Source organism: Mastigoproctus giganteus, chromosome 3 (assembly GCF_048544385.1).
Source record: "Mastigoproctus giganteus isolate SK-2022 chromosome 3, ASM4854438v1, whole genome shotgun sequence".
NCBI classification, from domain to species: Eukaryota; Metazoa; Arthropoda; class Arachnida; order Uropygi; family Thelyphonidae; genus Mastigoproctus; species Mastigoproctus giganteus.
In genome coordinates this window covers 165,287,484-165,309,666 of record NC_143577.1, presented here as the reverse complement: position 1 = coordinate 165,309,666, position 22,183 = coordinate 165,287,484, and the positions used below count along the sequence as shown (strand labels likewise).

Here is a 22,183-nt window from a genome sequence, read left to right as displayed (position 1 = left end):
CTTAGCTTCAAAATCATGACATATCTTCCAATTTGATGGTCCACTCTGTTACAACCCCAGTATCAACAGATCCACCTTCACCACTTACGGTTTTCCAAGAAATTTTATGCAGAGTTTTGAACTTGTCTAGTCATCCCACAGAAGCTTTGAACTCATTTACTCCCATAGATTTTGTAACATCCAAAGCCTTTTCCCTAATAATAGGCCCATTAATGAAATTTTTTTTAGCATGTTCACGACAAAACCACTCATACATAACATTGTCAATTTGAAGTCCAACAGTTTTCAGGAATGATTTTTGAACCTTATCATTTCTGTGTTGCCAAAATTGTTTGAGTAGTTCATTTTTTTCCTTTAAGATGTCGTTTACCTGCATCTTCCTGATTTTGAATTTTGCAGTGAGTGCGAACACTTTTTTTTTTTTGCCGATCATACGCTTTAATGAGTTAAATGTTTACGAGAAGACATTGTGCACTTCACACGACACTGAACAAAACTGGAAACTGAAAAGACGAAAGGCTGACCATATTCCCCCCCTGCACACACAGAATTCATCAGAAGTTTTACTTGTGCCTTAATTCTTGAAAAAGGGTTTAGAACCGCAACGTAAACCTTGATAAAATTCAGAGAATTGGAAATAGAAAATAAACACACGATTGAGGCAATATGAGGAAGAAAAGTTCCTAGAAAAAGGGCCGTAAGCTTGCCTGCTGTCCATTATGGGGAGATCAGATTAAGTGCTAATCTAAACGAAACAGTGCAGATTGCCTGTCCGCGTCCGTTACAGAGAATGTCCACTAGACAGAAGCTGCAAACACGTTAAAACCAATAGAGGCGAGTTGGAGAATTTGAAAATCTCCATTGTAGAGATGTCCATTAACGAGAGGTGTCTGTTAGAAGTTTCACCATATATCTAATAACAAATAAGGCAAACTCCGGTACCATTCCAAATATTTGAATAGGCACATTATGGCCTCAGTTGCCCTTGTGCTGAAAAACCTCTACACCAACAACTTGCTTTCTTGCATCACATGCCAATATTACTACTACATCCTTTTGACAGAAGACCACAGGAGGCATTAAATGGAGTGTGTTGGGAATAGTGGTAATGTGTTTTACCAAGGTCATTAATACAAGAGTTGGAAGAAATGGGATGCTAGCAGGTCAGTTTATCCTTGGCTGAGGCAACAACAGAACCATCTGGTTTTGACAGAGGTGGGAGCAGAGATGGGCCAAAGTTGCAGCTAATTGCTTTGGCAAGAGACCAGAATGCTCAACTACCATTAGGGCAAGAAGCAAGTTTTCTGCTCTTGGCCTGTTAAAATTCTAGTTTGAGCTGAGTAATAACTGCTTTACAATTGTTGCAAGCTTTGATATAGGCAGAAAATGAAACTGAACAATTGGAAACAAGCCAATTACAGTGTGCAACATTCTTCTCTTGTACAGCCTTAGCACATTTATTGGAAAACCAGGGTTTAGGTAAAGGAAGAGATTTTAAAGTGGAGTGTGGAATAAAGGATTCCATTCCTACAAGAATGATTTCACTGACATGATCGGAGCAAATCTTGACATGACAAGTTTAGAAATAGTAATCTGACCAAGGAAAAGAAATCTCGCAAGTCATCCCATTTGGCATTCTTGTAATGCCAAACAACAAGTTGGGAATAGCCGTGAGATAAAGGGGAGAAGAGAATCACCAAATTGTGATCTGAGGTGCCTGAAAGAGCACTCACTTTGACCATGTACTTAGAAGGGTTGTTTTTGAGAAAAAGATCAAATGTGTTGGCTGTATGGTTAGGATTGTCCAGTAATCTGGTAGGTAAATGAACAACCCATGCAAGGTCATTAGTAATTGCAAAAGCCTTAGCATCTCAGCTAGCTTGGTTGGTGTGACTAGAAAATGGAAGCTAGCTGGAGTTGTGAACATTAAAATCAGCAAGGAAAATTTCCTCACTGTTAGGAAAGTTGAGTTGCAAAGAGAGGAAGTTAGAGCTTCAAGTGATGAGTGGAGTTGGGAGAACAGTAGATTCAACAGATGAATTTGACAGAATGTGGTACAGATTTTAAGCCAGAGAAGAACGAAAAGAGGAGATTCCAAATTACCAAGTCTGACAGGAATATCAGAATGGACATGCACAATACAACCTTTGAGGCAAAAATAATCGTACAGTGAAGAATTTGCTCAATTGAGATGAGCAGTAGTTGAATCAACTGATAACTGAGATTCTGTCAGAAAAAGTACATGGAGGTTTGGCAGACTGCAAGTGAAAATGGACATTGTTGAGATTAGAACTGAGATCATGTATATTTGTGAAATGAACTAAGAAATGTTTGGGAGGTTTAGATCTTTTTTTTCTGATAAGCTGACTGTATTTGAAAATTCATGATGTATTCAATAGTGAGAAAAAGTGGGTGGGGGAAATGCTGTATGAAGTAATGAAATTTTTGGATATGGCATACACATGGTAAGAATATACCTAGATCCTTGATATAACATGGCCTCAACAATGTCCCCCCCACATACACATTACTTGGACTCCCTCCAGTCCAAGTAGTGTATAATCTTGCTACCTCTACTCTGCCAGAGTAGAGGTAGCAAGATTGTGCATCTGACCACTTCCTAGAAAAAGGAAAGGACAATGTGCAACGTGAAATGTTGATGTGCCGGGAAAAGTTTTTTTTTTATTTTCACAGCTAGTCACCATGGATGAAATTTGGATCCATCACTAAACAAATCTAAAAAAAAACAATAGAATTGTACCCCCCCCCCCCAAAAGGCAAATGTGCAAGCAAATGCTGGTGAGGTGATGCTGTTTTTTGCAATCAGCATGGTGTAATAATAATTACCTTCAGAAGGGCTGTACTGTGACAACAAAATATTATTACAATCTCCAGATAAAGCTATGTGCTGCTATAAAAGAAAAAAGAAATCTGTAAAAGGTGTGTGTGCCTGCTCCATGATAATGTCCCTGCACATTTCTTGCCTACTGCAGTGAGGTGTGCTTATGAATGTGGGTTTTAAATATTGCTGCATCCTGCTTATTCTCCTAACCTTGCAACCCCAGATTTATTTCTTTCCTGCCCTTGAATTCCTTTCTTTGTGGAAAACACCTTACTACTGATGAGTAGTGATTTCTACTGCAGTCTTGGTTTGAAGGATAGTCAGGACTTCTACAAAACTGGTATGTGGAAGTGTATTAAGAGGTGGCAAAAATGTCATTTAGTCTGGTGACTATGCTGAAAAAGTAATACAATGTGTTTCTCTGTCTTCTATCACAACTGCTTACTGGTGAATACAGACTTTTTTTAACCCCCTACTATGTTATCTTCCTTTAAAGTTGTACTAATCTTGCAGGTGCATTGTTTAGAAATATTTCCCAATAGTAAAATAAGTTGTAGAAGAACAAACAGCAGGTAATGGATCTGAGTGAAGTGCTATTTGATTGCTACAGACAGTAATGCCATACTGTAAGGTGCAATCAGAAAGTCTCCATACTTGGGCAATTAAAATTAGACTTGCATTAGTTAGGTGCTGATGTTGTTTCCCCCATTGCATTGGTATTTGACAAGTCAATACCAATGCTCCAACTGTTTGAAGTCTCTGGACTCCTGTTTCATGCCATCCAACTTTCTGTTGGGTAGCCAACATGAAACAAGTCTTGTAATTTCTGACTTTTTTTTTTGAGTCTTGAAGTCCAGAGTCTAGACTTCAAAAGACAGTTCCTGCTTACAGTTAGCTGATTTTCCATTTTTAAGTCAAAGTTGGCAGCTATGTTTCAGTAATTACAGGGTAGGTGTTACTCTTTCAAGTTTGAAATAAAACACTTTATCCTTATTAGATGTGCTCTCTATGGGTATGTGTCTACATGTTTTTGGTCAAGAATGTTTGCTTATTGATTGTCAGTGTTAAGAGTGGCTCTTACACTCTGAGTCAGCCTTGCTGAAGTGCCCTATAGCCTTTCCTTGAAGAGATGGGCATCTGCAGCATTATTTTTACTTTCAGGTATTTACACTTGTTATGTATGGCACAGACTTCTATCATCATTCTGTTAGGAAGACTTATTTTTTTAAATTCACCATTTCATTTTCACAAGTTTATAGATAGTCTTGCTAGCATTCTAGAATTTTCACTTAATTTCTTTATTCTGTACTAAATTTTGTAACTTCTTAACCCTTCTAAATGAGAGGTGTTTTTTTATGTACTTCATTTTAAATGTATAGTCATTTTATATACTTCATGTAGGTGAATTTATTTTTTTTAAATTAGCATTATTAATGTTAAACTAACTTGACATAAGTTTTTCAAGCTTCATATCTTGACTGCCAGCGCCAACCAAAAATATCACCTTTCTCTTACCTATAAAGGGTATTTACAGCCACTCTGACTTATGTAAGGGTTGCATTCTACAGAACTCAACGCAGGTTGAATTTTATGTAAGCCAGAATTTGCCTAAATGCAGCATTTTCAACTGTGTGCTGAATTTAATTGAAGTAAAAAAGAAATGTTTGATGAATATGTAAATTGAATTATTTATTCAATTTATCTTGTGCACATTACAGAAAGAGGAGATGGGCATAATGCCAGCAAGTTTTAGCTTTTGAGCATCATTGCCAGAATTAACTCTCCAGTTGATAAATATGCCACTGTGGAAATTTAGAAGGGGTTTTTTCCAACACCAATTTCTCTGCAGCTGCAGAATTGACACTGGCAACTTCACTGCCTACTTTAATGCCTTGGAAACCAGCATGATGCTTGAACCTATTAAACCACCCATTTTTTGCCTTGCCACGAACTTGGTTTGCCGTACTTATAAATGTGTTGACCCTTTAACATGTTCTTTTATTATATGTGCACTGCCCTTTATAATAGTATTTACTGCTTAAGCAGTGAGACCTAATTCCCATGCAGTAGATGATAAAATTGTCCTGCTTTATACTTCTTAATAGTCTTCATTTCTAAATCAATTTTATTTCGTTTCGTAGCACTGGCACTTTCTGTTGGTCTCTTTCCCTTCACCATTGTAATAAGTAAATAGGAATGAAGAGAAGATTTGGAATTTTTTTTATATGATTGAAGGTTTCAGTGAGGGGAACACATTTCACCATAACATAAACCCACAATTCCACAGTTATCAGTCTTATTGCAAATGCAATAAGATAGTTATTTGGTTTTTAAGAGAATTAGCAACTAAGGCCATATTGCTCTGGGATATGCAGTGGTCCTTTCCGTATTTGGTGGTGGGCTCGAATCCCTGTCTAATCTAGAAGTGTACTATGCACTGCTGCTCCTGCCCACCTGGCTACGGAGGTGCCTCAATAAGATAGTTTACTACCCATTTATAATAAAAAAAATTGCGCTAACGGAAAAGCCCAATAAACCTGAAAGTGCAAATTGTTTTATGGTAGCGAGCTCCAGTAATACTTTCATCATATGATAATGATGAAAGTGTAGTGTAATTTCCATTAAAGAAATTACCTTTTAGAGAGAGAAATAGCTTTGTTATATAGCATTTCAACTTCCAAGGTCTTGGAACAAATTGCCAAAAAAAAGTTATTGTGTTCACATTACGATATTTTCACAATACCTCTATTTGTTCCTATGTGATGCAAAATAAGTTTCCACAGTTTTAAGTTTGCACTGGCCAGCAAACACAAAATTGAATTTCTGTAAGTTGAGTATTGCATAAGCTGGGGAGTGCCTGTATAAGTTTCCTTTTGATATTTTGTTTATCAGAATGGTCATAATGAGAGAAATAGCATTTTAATTATCCTTTCTGTTGATGATTAAGTTTTTTGCCTTTTATGAAACTTTATTTTATTAGTTTGATCTATCAAACTTGGCTTCCCTATTTAATTTGGAATTTACCCCTACCCAGGGTAATGTAGTGCTTCTGATCATTCCATTAGTTTAGCATTTCTTTTGCTTCTCATTTTAAGAAGCTTTAGCAATTAAAAATCTAGATTCCTTGGGATTTTTTCCTCTGGTAATTTAGTATATACAGTAGACTTTCTAGATAATGGAAAAATCTAAATAAAGGCACCTTAAATCCCAAAAGGTGCTGTTATTCTGAAAGTCTACTGTAATAGCTAATTTTATTCAACAGCACTTTTCTAACTAGTTTTACATAGGAGTTATTATTGGTGACTTAAAAATATTCTGTTATGTGGTCTCTTAATTTGCTTCTGTGGGATGTAATCTGGTTTCTTTTCCTGATATACTGTGCTTTTATAGTGTGGTTTTTTGTGTGTGATTAATTTTTATGAAGGTTAACTTAGTTTGACACTTGTTTCCAGTTATAACCTTTCTTTTTCTGTTGAAAAGAAACAGGTTTTTCTTAGTATTTCAATAAGCAGTTATGTTTAGAATTACTTTGATTATATCAGTGGGATTTTTCTGTAGTTCCTATTGCAGATAGGGATCTTTTGCTGGCTTAATTTTATTGCTGTTACAAGTATGTCATTTGTTAGTGGCCTATTCTAAGTTGTGATAGGAATGCTAATTTGTCTTCACTGTTTTGATCTAAGCAATGAACTTAGCCTATTTGCATCTAAGTGCCATCATAGCACTTTCATCAGCCAGACAGTTTTGCACAAGTAAATATAATTGCTGATTGGGTGTATTTTAATATTTCACAATACTGCTCAGCATGTATTAGTAATGGCCATATGGTGCAAGGAAGCTTATGCCTGCACTAGCCAAAAAAATTAAATAAAAGAAAATAGACAACCTATATACTGTATTTCCCTCCTCCCATAGGTAACTATCCAGCTGACTTTTGAATTTCTCCAAATTCAAAAGTCAGCTGTATTTTATTTCCTGCAATCAGTCTAAACATCTCCCCCACCCCCAAACTTGAATTCATGGCCCCTAGTTCTAGAATCATTTATAACCATCAATTTCATCCTCAGTCATTTTACTTTTGTCTCTCAGAGCCTTAAACCCTTCAATCAAGTCTCCTCTAAGGTTCCTAGTTTAGTTTCCAAGCTGTGCAACTGACATATTCAGTTTTCCCTTATACAGATGCTTTTTTCTAATCTCACCAGGCAAACTACTTCTTTTTGGAACTTTTCAAAAAGATCAGGGTTTTTTAGGTGCAGTCTTCACACCTGAACACTGTATTCCAAGTGCAGTCTAATAACTTAATAAAAAGCCAATGGATTATAAAGGATTAACATCATCGTCCCATTAAGACATCTTTATCTCTACTAAAAAATGTGTGGCGCCTCCGTAGCCAGGTGGGAAGGAGCAGCAGTGCGTAGCACACGCTTCTTGATTAAACCGGGGTTCGAGCCCGTCACCACCAAATACGGAGGATGCGGAAAGGTCAGGGAATGACCACCGCATATCCCGGAGCAATATGGCCTTAGTTGCTAATGCTCCTAAAAACCAAACAACAACTAAAAATGTTCAATAAATCATCAATAGGACACCATGAGCCTTCCTTGCAACCTGTCTACAATGCTTGGAGAACTTCATGTCTCACCATATTGTAAGTCCCTTTCTTCCACTACTGACTTTAGTTCATCTCCACAAAGTATAAGTTATTTTGGGGATACTGTTCCCCAGGTATAGGACTAGGACCTTGCACTTTGTTGGGTTAAATCAAAGCTGCCCCAAACTGTCAGCCTCTACCACCCATGTAGGCAACTTATTCCAGTAATTTATAACTCGCTGGCTAAAATAAAACTTCCTGCAGTCCAATCTAAACATCTCTTCCCCCCTGTAACTTGAATTTATGTCCCCTAGTTCTAGCATCATTTATGGTCTTGAAAATTTTGCCCTCATTCATTTTACTGATACCTCTCAGAGCCTTAAACATTTCAATCAAATCTCCTCTAAGATGTCTAATTTCCAAGCTCTGCATCCCACTTATTTGAAGTATTCCTTCATAAGGAAATCCTTTTGCTGGATCTCACCAGGAGAGTTACCCATCCTTGCACTCTTTCAAGAAGCTCTGTTTTTAGGTGCAATCTCCATACTTGAACACAGTATTCCAAGTGTGATCTAATAAAAGCCTTATATAATGGGATTATCACATCCCTATCTCTATTTGCAAAAGTTTGATAGATCATCGATAGGACACCATGGGCCCTTCTTGCAACCTGTTTACAATGCTCAGAATTACATGTCTGACTGTATCGTAACACCCAAGTCCCTTTCCTCCAGTACTGGGTTTAGTTGAACTCTAAGTGAATAAGTTATTTTGGGATTAGTTTCCCAAGTGTTAATACCTTATACTTTGTTGGATTAAAGCATAGCTGCCATTTTTCTGACCATTCCTGAAGTCTGTCTCTCTGAAGAAGCTCAGCTTGACAGTGATCATTAACCACTGTACCAATTTTAACACATCTGCAAATTTAGACATCACACCCTCTATCCCTTCATCAATGTAGTTTATGAAAATTAAAAACAGTGGTCCTAATATGTTCCTTGGGGAACCCCACTTATTACATCAACCCAATCTGAGGAGTAGCCATTTATCACAACCTCCTGCCCTGAAGCCATCCTGCTGTCCATCTAAGGATTTTCCCAGTGATTCCAACCTGTTCCAGCTTATAAAGCAACCACTCATGTGGGGCTGAGTCAAAAGCTTTGCTGAAATCTAAACAAACAATGTCAATTATTCTCTAAATCCAGCTAAGGAGTGACCCTTTCAAAATAGCAAACCAGATTTGTTAAACAAGATTTTCCCTTTACAAAACCATGCTGAGTATCCTTGAGAATTTCAATTCTATCCAAATGATCCTGAATTTCACTTTTCCATGACCCCATAAAAGGTCAGTGTTACTTGTCCTAACCAGCAGTTTGAATTCACTTATTTTATTGATGACACTTTTGACATTACTGTATAAATTAAGACTTTTGTTCTTGCATAGTTAACTAACCCAACAGACCCCTTGAAGTTATTTCAGCTTACTTTGCTGGCATTAGCTACCTGTTCATTTGAAAAATTTCTGTCCTCAGAACATCTTGCTAATGTAATCTGTTGCAGTAACAAACAACTCTTGAGGTACGTGCAAGTGTTACTTTGACCAAATCATCAAATATGTATCTATATTACCCCCCCCCCCAAACTAGCAGTTCCCCTGAATCCTAAGGTATTCTAAATAATACTGGTAAGAATCCTTGCACCACTTTTGTTTAAATAAATCTGTCTCAACAAAACAGATCCCTTCTACTTACAAGTGTGGGCCAAGCTAAGCTGATAATTTGCCCCCACCTTGCAGTCTTAGTCTTGAGTTGATCCACAAAGCTTTCGGCATATAAACCCTCCTATTGTGCCTGGGTAGAATTGCAGATGCATAGACATTGTGACCTAATGCACGGCATTTTTTCAGCATGGTCCTATATTTGTCTAACAAATTGTCAGATCGTGCATGATTAATATCATTAGTCCCTACATGAATAATACTCTTTACCCCCCTAATCTTACAATCTGTTGGTGTCATCATTAATTTTTGCCCCCAGCAGATGTACCCTGGACATTCCATAATTAATAAAGGAACTTAACTTTAATTTCAACATTGTATACTTGGATTTCAGCAATGTTTAATACTGTTTCACATGCTACTATTTAAATTGGAGCAATGTAGCATTAGAGGAGAGTTGAAGCTGCTGTGAACAAAAGGGTGTTTAAGTGGCAGATGCCAGAGTGGTTATTAATTGGCACTGATCTTATTGGGTTAATGTTATTAGTGGAGCCCCAGGTTCATTCTTGGGCATTTTTTTATTATTTATTAATAATATTGATGAAGACAAGTCTATTGCCCATTTCTGAAGGGTATAATGCTAAAACAAGACCTACGAAAATTAGATGGGCTGAGAAGACCAAACGTTTTGCATTGGAAAATGCAAAAGTACTGCTAATAACATAAGTTAGGTGCCACCACATTAAAGATGGCAGAGAATAAGACCTGGGATAATTGTGTACTGTTAGGACAGCTCATGGGGTTCTGTCAATGGATGGGTACTCTTACTGCAAGATTTTTTTTTCTGCACATTTCAATGTGAAACTAAGTACCTGTGAAGGGACCTGATTAAAGTGTTTAAGGCCTTAAATGGGTAAATTATATGCAAATAGAACACAAAGGGACATACACCAATAAACCAAAACATTATGACCAGCGAGTTATGCAAATCAAAGCAACTTCAGAAGGGAAAGGCAGTGGACTCAAGTTTGACAAGGCCAAATTGTAATGCCAGACGACTGGGTCAGAGCATATCCGAAATGGCATGGCATGGTTTGTACCTACCGAAAATGGTCAGAGGACAGAAACCCCACGAATAGCAGGTGAGGTGAGCGAAGGCTCTCATGGATGGTATGTGGCAACAGAAGAGACTATGGTGCAATTTTCTGGTGAGGGAGTAATGTGTCACAACACACAGTACATCAAACACTGCTGAAAATGGGGCTGTGTAGCTGCAGGTTGCTCAGTGCCCATGGGCACACGAGCATCAAAACTAGACCTTGAGTAATTGGAAGAAGGTCGTCTGGTCTGATGAATCAAGTTTCCTGTTCCACCATATGGGTAGCTGGGTATGCATGCATTGTTTACCTGGGGAAGTGGAGCCTGGATGCACCCTGGGACAAAAACAAGCTGGTGGTGGTAGTGTCATGTTTTGGACGATTGTTTTTTTTTCTGTGATATCCTGGGTCCAGTCATCCATGTGCTGGGCACTCTGACATCTACCACCTACCTTAACATCACTGCTGATCAGGTACACCCTTTCATAGCAACAGTCTTCCCCCCCTAGCAGTGCAGTCTTTCAGCAGGATAATGTGCCATGCCACACCACCCAGATTGTTAGAAACTGGTTTGTAGAACATGAAGACATTAGCATTAGTAGAGGCATTTGATGCAAGAAAGCAAGCTTATGCAGCATCAGCCAAAAAACCCACTTCCATTTCACCCCTCTGTTCGTTTGAAATACCTGTCCAGCTGAGCCTTAAATTTATTTAGGCTATCAACTTCCACGACAAGGGATGGAAGTCTGTTCCACCAACCAACTACCTGCTGGTTAAAGGCAAATTTCTGCACGTCTATCCTACATCTGTCTTTCCTCAATTTGAATTTATGCCCTCTCAGGTGATTATTCAGAGCAAGAGGAAGAATCCCATCAGCATTGAGCATGCTCAAACCATTTAAGGCTTTATACACCTCTATCAGATCACCTTGCTGGTGCCTAGTCCCCAGACACTGTAATTTGCAAAACTTAAGCCTTTCTTTGTAAGAGCACCCCTTTGTTCCATTCACTAATCTTGTTGCCCTTCTCTGTACTCATTCCAGCAGCTCAACATCCTTCTTGAAATGAGGCCTCCAGACCTGTATACAGTACTCTAGGTGTGGCCTGACCATTGCCTTATATAAGGGAATAATCACCTCCTTATCCCTGCTAGAAAAATTCCTATATATCATTGACAATACACCATGAGCTCAGAGAACTTCATATCTGTCTACACAATTACCCCAGGTCCTTTTCATTCTCTACCACTGTCAGTGTAGTACCAGAGTTGATACATTGCTCTGGGGTTGCTCTTTCCCACATGTAGTACTTTACATTTGTCAATGTTCAAGTTCATTTGCCACCTCTCAGCCCATCTGCTCAACCTTTCCAGATCCTGTTGCAGCAGCATAGTGTCAGTAGTGTCCTTGACAACCCTGCCAACCTTTGTATTGTCTGCAAACTTGGACATTTAAGCTTGATATACCATCATCAATATCATTTATAAATACAGAAAACAATGGACCCAACACTGAACCCCGAGGGACTCCATGATGAGCAGTGTCCATTGATTACCACTGTCTTCTTCCCCTCAACCACCCCTTTATCCATAGCAGCAATTTGCCTCCAATGCCACACTGCTCCAATTTGTGCAGCAGTCTTCCATGTGCAACAGTATCAAAAGCTTTTTTTAAGATCCAAATATATAATATCAAAGTTATTCCCTGCATGCAGTTCTGTTGTGATTCCATCATAGTATCCAATCAAATTGGTCAGGCAAGACTTCCCCTTAACAAAACCATGTTGTGTCTGAGCTATAACTCAAGTCTTGTCTAGATGATCCTGCAGTGCTTATTTAACCAAAGCCTCCATTCATTTTTCTTGAACAGAAGTTAAACTGAAGTCTATAATTACTTGTGTCAGCCTTTGATCCTCCTTTGTGAATTGGGGTCACATTTGCACATCTCCAGTCTGTGGGTACCTCTCTTGAGTCAAAGGAAGCTCTCATAATTATGGCTAAGGGTTTGCTTACTTCCTTTGCTGCATCCTTTAATATAACTGGATAGATCCCATCCACCCCAGGTGCCTTTCTTGTGTTTATCTTCAACAGTTTCTTCTCCACTTTACTCTCAATTATTAGAACTCAATTATTACAAGATTCTCTAGCTTACTGCCAGAGTTGAATACACCTCCAGCATTCCCCTTGCTGAATAACTCATGTGTAAATGCAAAATACTCATTCAGTTTGTTAGCTACCTGAGCAGGATCATCAACAGTTAACCCATCAACATCAAGTGGACCAATCTGGTTCATCCCCTTCCTTCTAGTTTACATAAGTAAAGAACTCTTTGCTGTTTTTCTTTGCATCTCTTGCCAAAGATTTCTTGTAATCTGCCTTTGCCTGCCTAACTTCCTTTCTAACTTGGTTACAGATCAACTTGTATCTATCATAGGCTTCTATGTTATGTGTTAATTTGTATGTATCCCATGCATTTTTCTTCTCTGCCATATGTCTCATTAGTTCATCTGACATCCATTTAGGCCTAAACCTTGAACAATATTTCTTAGTTGGTATGTAAAGCCTAGTAGCTTCCAAGATAAGTTCTTTGAATGCTTCCCATTTTGAATTTGCTGTTGGTAACATCATCAGTTGGTCCCATTGTATAGAATTTAAATTGTCTCAGACCATTGTAGTTGTCTTTATGAAAGCAATAACCCTTCCCTTTACCCCTGATGGTAGTTACTACTTTGAGTAAATCCCATTCCAGCACACTGTGATCACTGCCACCTAGTGGTTCCTTTATCTGCTGATTCTTAATGCATGAAGAATCACTAATGATAATCAAATCAAGAGTATTACTCCCTCTAGTTGCCTCCTGAACATGCTGATGTAGAAAACAATCATCCAATAAATCCACAAAAGCCTTGCTAGTGTGTGAGTGACCAGCCCACAAATTCCAGTCAATATCTGGGAAATTAAAATCCCCCATTATAAGACTCTCTGATGTACTGGCCCACTCTCTTTCCCTGTACAGTTTCTTATTATACTCATCAGAGTCATTAGGCCTATAGCACACTCCTACTCAATTTTGATCTCCCAGTGCTTATGTCATACCAAACTGACTCTACACTACACTGTCCAGCAATGTCAAATGGCTTCACTTCCTTGAATTTTGCTATTTCTTAACTAATAGCATAACCCCTCCTCCCTTCCTATCCTGTCTGTCCTCTCTGTAGATGTACTCCCCAAATTCCAGTTCTGCATTCCTTATATCTGTGTGACACCACGTCTCTGATATCCCAACAATATCTGCCTTTGATGTTTTGAGCAATACCTCAAATTTATTTACTAAACTCCTAGCATTGTATGTACACGCAAGTATACATACACCTGTTTCTATTCTTAGCTACCCTAACACAACCCATGTGTTTATTTGTACTGCAATGACTCCCAGCAGTCTCTGAAATATCCTGCATATTGTTTTTCATGCTTCTGCTCATTCCAATAGAAGCAGTGCAAGAATCACTTTCAACTCTGCCAGTGGCTACTGTTAATCTATTAGTCTCTGTATTCCCCAAGCTAGCAGATTTCTGACCCACCTACCACTGCCTCGATAGCATCAGCAAATATTCTTACACCCTTTCTATTTAAATGTATCCCATCCCTGTAGAAGCAGTCTCTCCTGTTAACAAGTACAGTCCAAGCTGAAAAATTCTACCCCTTGAGCCTTGCACAATCTTTCCAGGGCCAAACTGATCGACAAGGCTCTCATAATATACTCCCTCCTATTGTGTCTGGGCAGAATTGCAGACACTTTCAAATTCAACCCTAATGCATGGCTTTTTTCAACAGTGACCTGTACTTGTTAAGTAAATCTGCCAGTCTCCTACTCTTGATATCATTAGTGCCAATGTATATAACTATCACCTTTTGTGCCCTTAAAAGATGATATCCACTCTACAATATCAACTTTTGGCCCTGTGGGACCAGTGCATTCTGCCTTGGGGGTTGCCACTGTGTTGTGTGATGACCAAGCTCTGGCATTGATGTGGTCAGCTGAGAGCTTGATGGGCCCCTCAATTTAGTTCCTTTGAGGGCATCCACCCTGTCCTTCAAGCTCTCATATAGGCCCATAACAATGCTGAGTTGCCTGATTTCGTTACACTCCTTGCATCGCGCACGTGCGCGCACACACACACACACACAAACACACATCCCCCCATGGCAATATCATGTCCCGTACCTGAATGCTCCACAAACATCATGCAAGCAGTGCATTTTTAAAGGCTGTGATTCAGTAGGCAACTGCCCCCCTCAGTTCTCCTCTGAGCCACAGCACTTCCATTAGCTTGAGCCTTTTGCTTTGATGCTCTGGTCTGAGTCATGATTTTGATTAATTGCAATAAAATTTCAATTTCATTACAAAATTATCACCCTTAACTTGTATCCCAACAGAGTTATAATGGTGTGTGTGTGTGTGTGTGTGTGTGTGTGTGTATCAGTGTCAAGTATTAATTATCTATGAGTTCCCTTTATATAACTTCCATATCAGTTATGTATTAATTATGTTACGTTTGTAATCTAAGTCGTTATATGTATTTAGTTAAAGTACAATTTAATTGACAACAAAGTTCAGCAAGTTTAATAGATTCTACCAATCAACTGATAATATTATACTATACTAACGCTATCTAGTTCGGTACATAACGTATCGTATGACAAAGGCAGCAAGTTACGATCAGTAAATCTATGGACACTTTAAGTATTAATTAACTTTCAAATCTCACTGTCTCAATTCAGAATAAACTAACAATCCTGACTAGGTCTATAAGCTACTTATAGAAAATAATTTGATGTAAAAAAAGGTCAGTAAAGCAGCTAAATATGGCTAAAAAACTTCTCGTTCAGCAGAGCTGCAACTTGTAACATGTGGATTTTATACCCTTACCAATACTTTTATGCAATTACAAGGCAGAGTAAAGAATAAATACACCAGATTAATCAGAAAATTGCAAAATAATGCTACACTACTAAATTTAAATCAAGTTTTTGAAAAACAATTTCAAATCAATAAATAAGAAAAATCCACTTAACAGCTTTGAACACGTCTGGCTTGCACTAGCCTCGACTTGCAGGTATTGCCCTGGCCTCCAAATTCCGTAGACATCAATCCCATCGAGCATCTGTGGATTGTGTTGGAACAGCATCTACGATTTGTGGTGTATCAACCACAGACCTTACAAGAGTTGAAGGATCTGGTACCAACACGTACCAGATACCACAAGATATTTAGAAATCTTGTAGCATCCATGCCTTGCTGGGTATGAGCTGTTTTGGCTGCATGTGGAGGACAAACATCATATTAGATAGGTGGTCATAATGTTTTGGCTCATCAGTGTAAATTTAAAGTATGATTGTAGGGGACAGATTGCTTTTAGCCAGAGAGTGATTGTTGGCAAAAACTGCCATCGAACTGCCATTGTGAAGGCAAATAGTTTGAATAAATTTATTGAAGAATTAGACAAATTATTAAAGGGAATAGATGAGATAGGTAGCATTGTTTGCTGATATGTAAGCTTACCTTCCTGAATCATTTCTTGTGAAAGCAATCCTGAACAGGCCAAGCAAGCTGATAATTCTAGGAGTGTTATCCCCACTTGTGCAGAAAGCCTGTTTATGTTCTCCTTTGGCTTGAAGGCACCTCCATAGCCAGGTGGGCAGAAGCAGCAGTGCTTAGCACACGCTTCTTGATTAGATTGGAGTTCGAGCCTGTGACCACCAAATAAGGAGGATGTGGAAAGGTCAGGAAATGACCACTGCATATCCCCAGAGCAATATGGCCTTGGTTGCTACTGCTCCTAAAAACCAAATAACTCTCTGGCTTGACTAAATCAGTTTGCTTGTTCCATTTTGGAAGTTGACCATAGCACAATAACATCAGAATAATTCTGATGTATTGTGCTTTTCTTTAGCATTTCTTCCAACTTTGGAAGAAATGCTGGTGAATTGGCAGTGCATTTTCAAATTAGAAATATTTTTTATAGATAAGTTTCTAGTACTTGGTGTGTTTAATGATAAAGAAACAGATGAAGCAATAGATGTTTTACAGTGACAGTATCAATTTGAGAACCTGCCAGATTTTCTTATAAAAAAATGATGCATAGTGGGTCCTTGGTTGGGTAACTTAAAAGAAAAAAATGATCTCAAATCATTCCTTGATATTTTAACAATTGGTCATGGCAATGCTGGTGTTGGGAATATTTAGCCAGGTGAAAAACAGTCATTTAGCAGAAACTTAAATATCTGTAGCATGTAAGTGAGTTTAAATAGTAGATAATTAATTAACCTCTTTTGGTTAATTACTCTTTTGGGTAGTCTAGGAGGTTGCTCTCTAGCAGATGTGATCTGCACATGTTACTAGCAGAAACCAACCTTTATGGTCAGTGTTTACATTAATGTGCTGCTTTTTTTGTAGTTTTGGCTTTGTGGAAGAGGTGGTTTGGATTTGTTTCTTTTTTTAATAAGAAAGCTGCTGTTGCTAATGATATCTAGTGTCAAACAAAATTAGTATATTGTTTTCACTTGGTGCATTTAAAGACACCATGTTTTTCCTTTATTCTAAAAGCTGCATGGTGTAATTATATAAATCACATCTGGCCTCGTATCCCCTCCAATCTTAGTTTTTGGGGGTGCTACTTAGAAGAGCAGTGCTGAGACTAAATATTTTTATGCAGCAAAAGTTGCGCCTGTAACTTTCTAGTCTGAAGAATTTCCCTTGTGCATCACACATACCTGACTGCTGCTTCAGGAAGTCAATGTTGGACTCACTCACTTCCCAAGATTGAGAGCTTCCTCTTTACTCAGGCACAACACCATCACTGTATTTGGGACAGGCTAAAGTGAGTCTCCATTTTAATTACAGTTTTATAAATTAAAATGGGAGAGTAATTCCATGGGTTTTTTCAAGCAGAATATTTTTGTAAAAATATGAGCATAAATTATTTTATAATATGACAATTTTCATTTTACTGTGTTATTTTGACTAAATTTGTAAATGATCACTGTAGAGCTGAGTGCAGGTTGAGCCCACCATATAAGAATTTTTGCTATACAGAAATGGCAGCTTGTTCAGGTTCTACTACTTTACCTTAATAGAATAAAAGTTGCAGTTTATGGTACAGTGACATAAAACTGATTATTTTTACATTGTGGCATCATTTTACACTTAACTAATCTCTGCCATTTTCTTACAGGCAATGGCACTATAGACTTTCCAGAGTTCCTTACTATGATGGCACGAAAAATGAAAGACACTGACAGTGAGGAAGAGATCAGGGAGGCATTCAGGGTGTTTGATAAGGACGGTAATGGTTTTATTAGTGCTGCTGAGTTGCGCCATGTCATGACTAATCTTGGTGAAAAGCTTACAGATGAAGAAGTTGACGAAATGATCAGGGAAGCAGATATTGATGGTGATGGTCAAGTGAATTATGAAGGTATGTTTAACTCTAAAAATGTAAAAATATGTAATTATATACAAAAATCTGTCTTTAAAACTTCTATATCAGTACTCATAATGAAGTTCTCAACTTTACAAGTTAAGTGCACTTGTAAAGTGGGAATTTATTTCCCATAGACCTAAGTTTAAAAATAGGGGTTACGTTCTCAACAATGATTGGTTTATTGAAAAAAATGAAAACATAGCCTGTAAAATCATGCAAATTATAATAGAGAAATTATTTAAGACTTATAAATGTTAAAGAATGTTTATTCTTCATTGACTAAATGCATGCTCGTTGATCACTCGTTGGTTTGTTGCACAAAGAGTTATCTTCAGAAATGTTTCAAGAGGCATTTGTTTCCAAGATAATCTTAATTATAAATTTCATGATTGCATGCATAAACATTTTTTAACAGCACACAAATTGCAACACAATTCGTATGGAGTAACAAGTTTACAAAGCTTAAAAGAGAAGATTCTGAAAATTTGTTTTTTTTGTGATTGAAGATTTCAGTAAAGGGAAACCCATTTCACCATAATAACATAAAAACCACAATTCCAGCTATTGATATTTTTGCAAATGCAAGAAAGTTTTTACTACCCGTTTATAATTGCTTGCAGTAACAGAAAAGCCCAATAAACCAGAAAGTGCAAATTGTTTTATGGTTGTGACCTCCAGGAATGTGCTTTAGAAAAATCACAAAGGTGTTTTAAAATTCTTATAACGGAACATATGGTAATGATGAAAGTGTAGTGCATTTTAATGATTGAATTGGTAAATAATACAACTTACAAACCATGCTCAAGACCTTTTTTATATGGCCTTAAGGTTGTGCTCATGACCTTAAAATGACATTTTAGAGAGAAGTAGTTTAATTATACAGGGAAGTGAAAATTTCAGCTTCCAAGATCTTGAAACGAATTAACAACAAACAATGTGTTATTGGGTTCACATTACAATATTTTAGCAATACAATGATGTCTCTGGAACTGATTAATATCATAAAGCTGGGTACACTGTATTGTATTAGCTACGCATGTGGTTTGGAATGTGGTATTTAGGAATGTTTAACATTCATTTTTTGCAATTAATGTTCATATTTTCAATTTTGTTGATACTTGTAATGCAAGAATTGCTTTTACTTAAATGGAATGAATAGTGTCAAGGTTTTTTCCCTTCCTAAAAACTCCATTGTATATAGTTCCTGCATGGTCTGGTCTATCTTTCTTATGTTGTCATTGTAATTTTATCATGACCTTTCATTTATAGGTAATCCTACTATGCAAAAATTTTTTAGAATCTTCTGCATAGGATGATAACCTATAACACTGGTTGGAAAAACTTTTTTTGCTTCCTGTTGAAATTCAGGGTGATTCTTGAAGATTGAATGTTAAATTCAAATATTGGAACCATATTGCTAAAACACCTACAAGTTTTAAGGGAGAAGAGATTAAAGTACAAAAGTTTCCAGTAAAAAATTTCTTATTGTAAGAAAATGTTACAATACATTACTAAATATTTGACAGTGGGGTCTATTAACCTTATTCTATTTATAAAAATGTTTATCTTATTTGTGAACACTTATTTTGTCTTTTTTTTGCCATTTGTAATTGTCCATTGGTGTCTCCTGTATGAGATTCCAACAGTAGTCTGCCAAATATCTGGACTATTTTTCACTGGTGTCTTTCTTCCATTTGAAAAATATCTGAAACCTTTCAGTGTTTATTGGAGAACACTTGCAAGTTTTCAGGAAATGAAGCTTTAACATGTATCCCAACTCTATGCTAAAATTAGTTCATCCATGGTTTTGATGTAATTTTGTGATGTCTCATTGCCTAAAAAGTTCTGGCAGACTTTTAGTAGTCTGAATTGAGGACCCACAAATTCCTTTTTTTTTATTTATTTAACTTGGCCCTACTGACTTCAGGAAGTTTTTGCCTCAAACAGGAAAATCCTCCTTTTGTCCATTGCTTTCAATATTTTTTTTTTTTTATCAAACTGAGCTTGATGTGACCTCCACCAAAGGAGATGTGCTACATTTTTCTGGCCTGGTGTAGTTTCTGAGTGATCTGGCCATTTTTCTTTACCCTGCAGTGGGAATCCTTTTGCTCAGCTGTCAGACTATAAAAACAGCAGTATTTAGTGTATCCACCTTGCAATCCAGTCAGCAAAGTTACCACTTGTAGGTTGGCATAGATATTCCATTTGTATACTTGATTGTATATTTTTTGCAAAAATCTAAGTTTCATTCATGTTAACTGCATGGGCCAGTGGTATAGATGGATACTTATTTCAATTATGGAGTAAAACTGCTCTCAAACTGACCTTGGATGAATCAATGAAATGCCTCCACTATTCAGGGATGAATGAGCTCAAGATAAAACTGCAGCCATTATCAACCCACTGCAGGATGGAAGCCTCAACATTTCACATTGAGGGAAATGGACCATAATCTGCCACACTGGTCCAGTGCAGGTTGCCAGATCGACCATATTTAGTAGTCGGGGGGCTTGAATCCCAGTCTACTTGAGGAGCATGTGCTATTGTACTACCACTCAGCTATAGAGGCCTCTGAGCTCCAGATGCAACTTTCATTAATTTCTGGACATTGTTGCAATACACCAAAGCACCATCCATGTAGTAATAGTTATGTTAGATTACCTGTCTACAAAAAGACACCTCTACACCCTTTTCAAGATTTCACTGCAGAAGCTGTGATCAGAGTAATTAAGCCTTGATTTTGGAGAGGTTCAATTCCTCCTGGCTTTGTGGTATCAAGAGTTAGTCTAGCTCTATATTTGTTCTGGATTCTGCATCTTCTGGAATCAGTCAAGTCTGTAACATTTATGACCATCTACTTTATAGGATGTTGGCCCTCCACATCAGCCAAAACAGCTCATACCCAGCGAGGCACGGATGGTACAAGATTTCTAAATGTCTTGTTGTATCTGGTACTCCTGTAAGGTCTGTGGTTGAGAATCCACAAATTGGAGTTGCTGTTCCAACACAAACCACAGATGATCGATGTCTGGAATTTTGAGGCCAGGGCAATACTTGGAAGTCTTCCTCCTGTTCTTCAAACAATTGGGGTGGTGTGGCATGGTGCATTATCAGTCTGAAAGACTGCACTACCAGAGAAGACCATTGCCATGAAAGGGTGTACCTGGTCAGTAATGACGTTTAGGTAGGTGGTAGACATCAGTGCCTGGCACACGAATGATTGGACCCAGGGTATCCCAGCATAACATTACCCAAAGCATGACACTTCCACCACCAGATTGTTTTCATTCCATGGTGTATCCAGGCAGCATCATTCCCCAGGTAAACGATGCACATGGAGCAACAGGAAACGTGATTCATCAGACCAGACAATCTTCTTCCAATCACTCAAGGTCCAGTTTTGATGCTCGCATGCCCATTGTAGGCACTGTTGCTGGTGAACCGTGGTTAGCATGGGCACTCTGAGTGGCCTGTGGCTATGTAGCCCCATTTTTAGCAGGGTTTGATGTATTGTGTTTTGACACAATATTCCTGTCACCAGCATTCCAATTACCAGTTAGTTGCACTACAGTCTCCCTTTTGTTGCCACGTACCATCCCAGAGAGCCTATGCTTACCTTGAGCATCAGTGAGTTGTGGTTGTCCAACACCTCACCAGCAGTTCATGGGTTTCCCTCCTCAGACCACTTTCGGTAGGTACTAACCACAGCTGACTGTGAGCACCCCACCAGCTATCTGATATGCCCTGACCAAGTCATCTGGCCATTACAATGTGGCCTCTGTCAAACTCTCCTAAATCCACTGCCTTTCCCATCTGAAGAACAAGATTAATGCCTGATTAATGGATCTGTGTTGACCTGCGCAGTTCACCTGCAGTTGCTTTGATTTGCATAATGACTTGCTGGACATAATGTTTTCACTTATCGGTATATGTACTGGTAGAATATCAGTTTTCTACAGTATTGTGAAGTTCTAGTACCTTTCTTCTGCATGTAATGTTCTTGAATGTTGTAGAAAGTTTCCAAATGCTCTATAAAAAAAATTAAAAAATTGTTGGAAAAGATTTGACAAACTACAGGTCTTGGTTTTTGGTCATTAACCTACAATATTTGAAAACTGAGGATTAACTTTTTAAGTACATTTCTTGAACATATCTGTCAATTATTTCAGGGAGGAAATTGATGCCAACTAGTGTAAAATAAAGGGAAATTAAAGTTTTTGGCCTTTCATTGAAAGTACAAAGCAATCTTGAAGTGTCTTTCATTCAAGGTACCTCTTCATTCACCTCTCAGGACAACATACTTGTAACATTCTCATCTCTCCTAGAACCTTGCACTGAACCCACTGTTTTCATTCTTACTGCTTTTTTTTTGACTGTATAAATAACAACTGTCTCAAGTGTTTCCCTTTCTAATTCTTTTGGTGCTAGGATAATAATCCAAAGGGACACATATTG

At 37.9% G+C, this 22,183-nt stretch overlaps 1 protein-coding gene across 1 annotated transcript in view; it reads left to right on the top strand.

Moving 5' to 3' along the window:
* The window catches only part of LOC150088389 (calmodulin), a 73,429-nt gene that overhangs the window by 43,784 nt on the left and 7,462 nt on the right, over nt 1-22,183 (top strand). Inside the window, exon 4 of the mRNA XM_090369479.1 lies at nt 17,480-17,722. Coding sequence (XP_090225605.1) covers nt 17,480-17,722 — 243 coding nt within the window. The remainder of the gene's footprint in view (nt 1-17,479; nt 17,723-22,183) is intronic.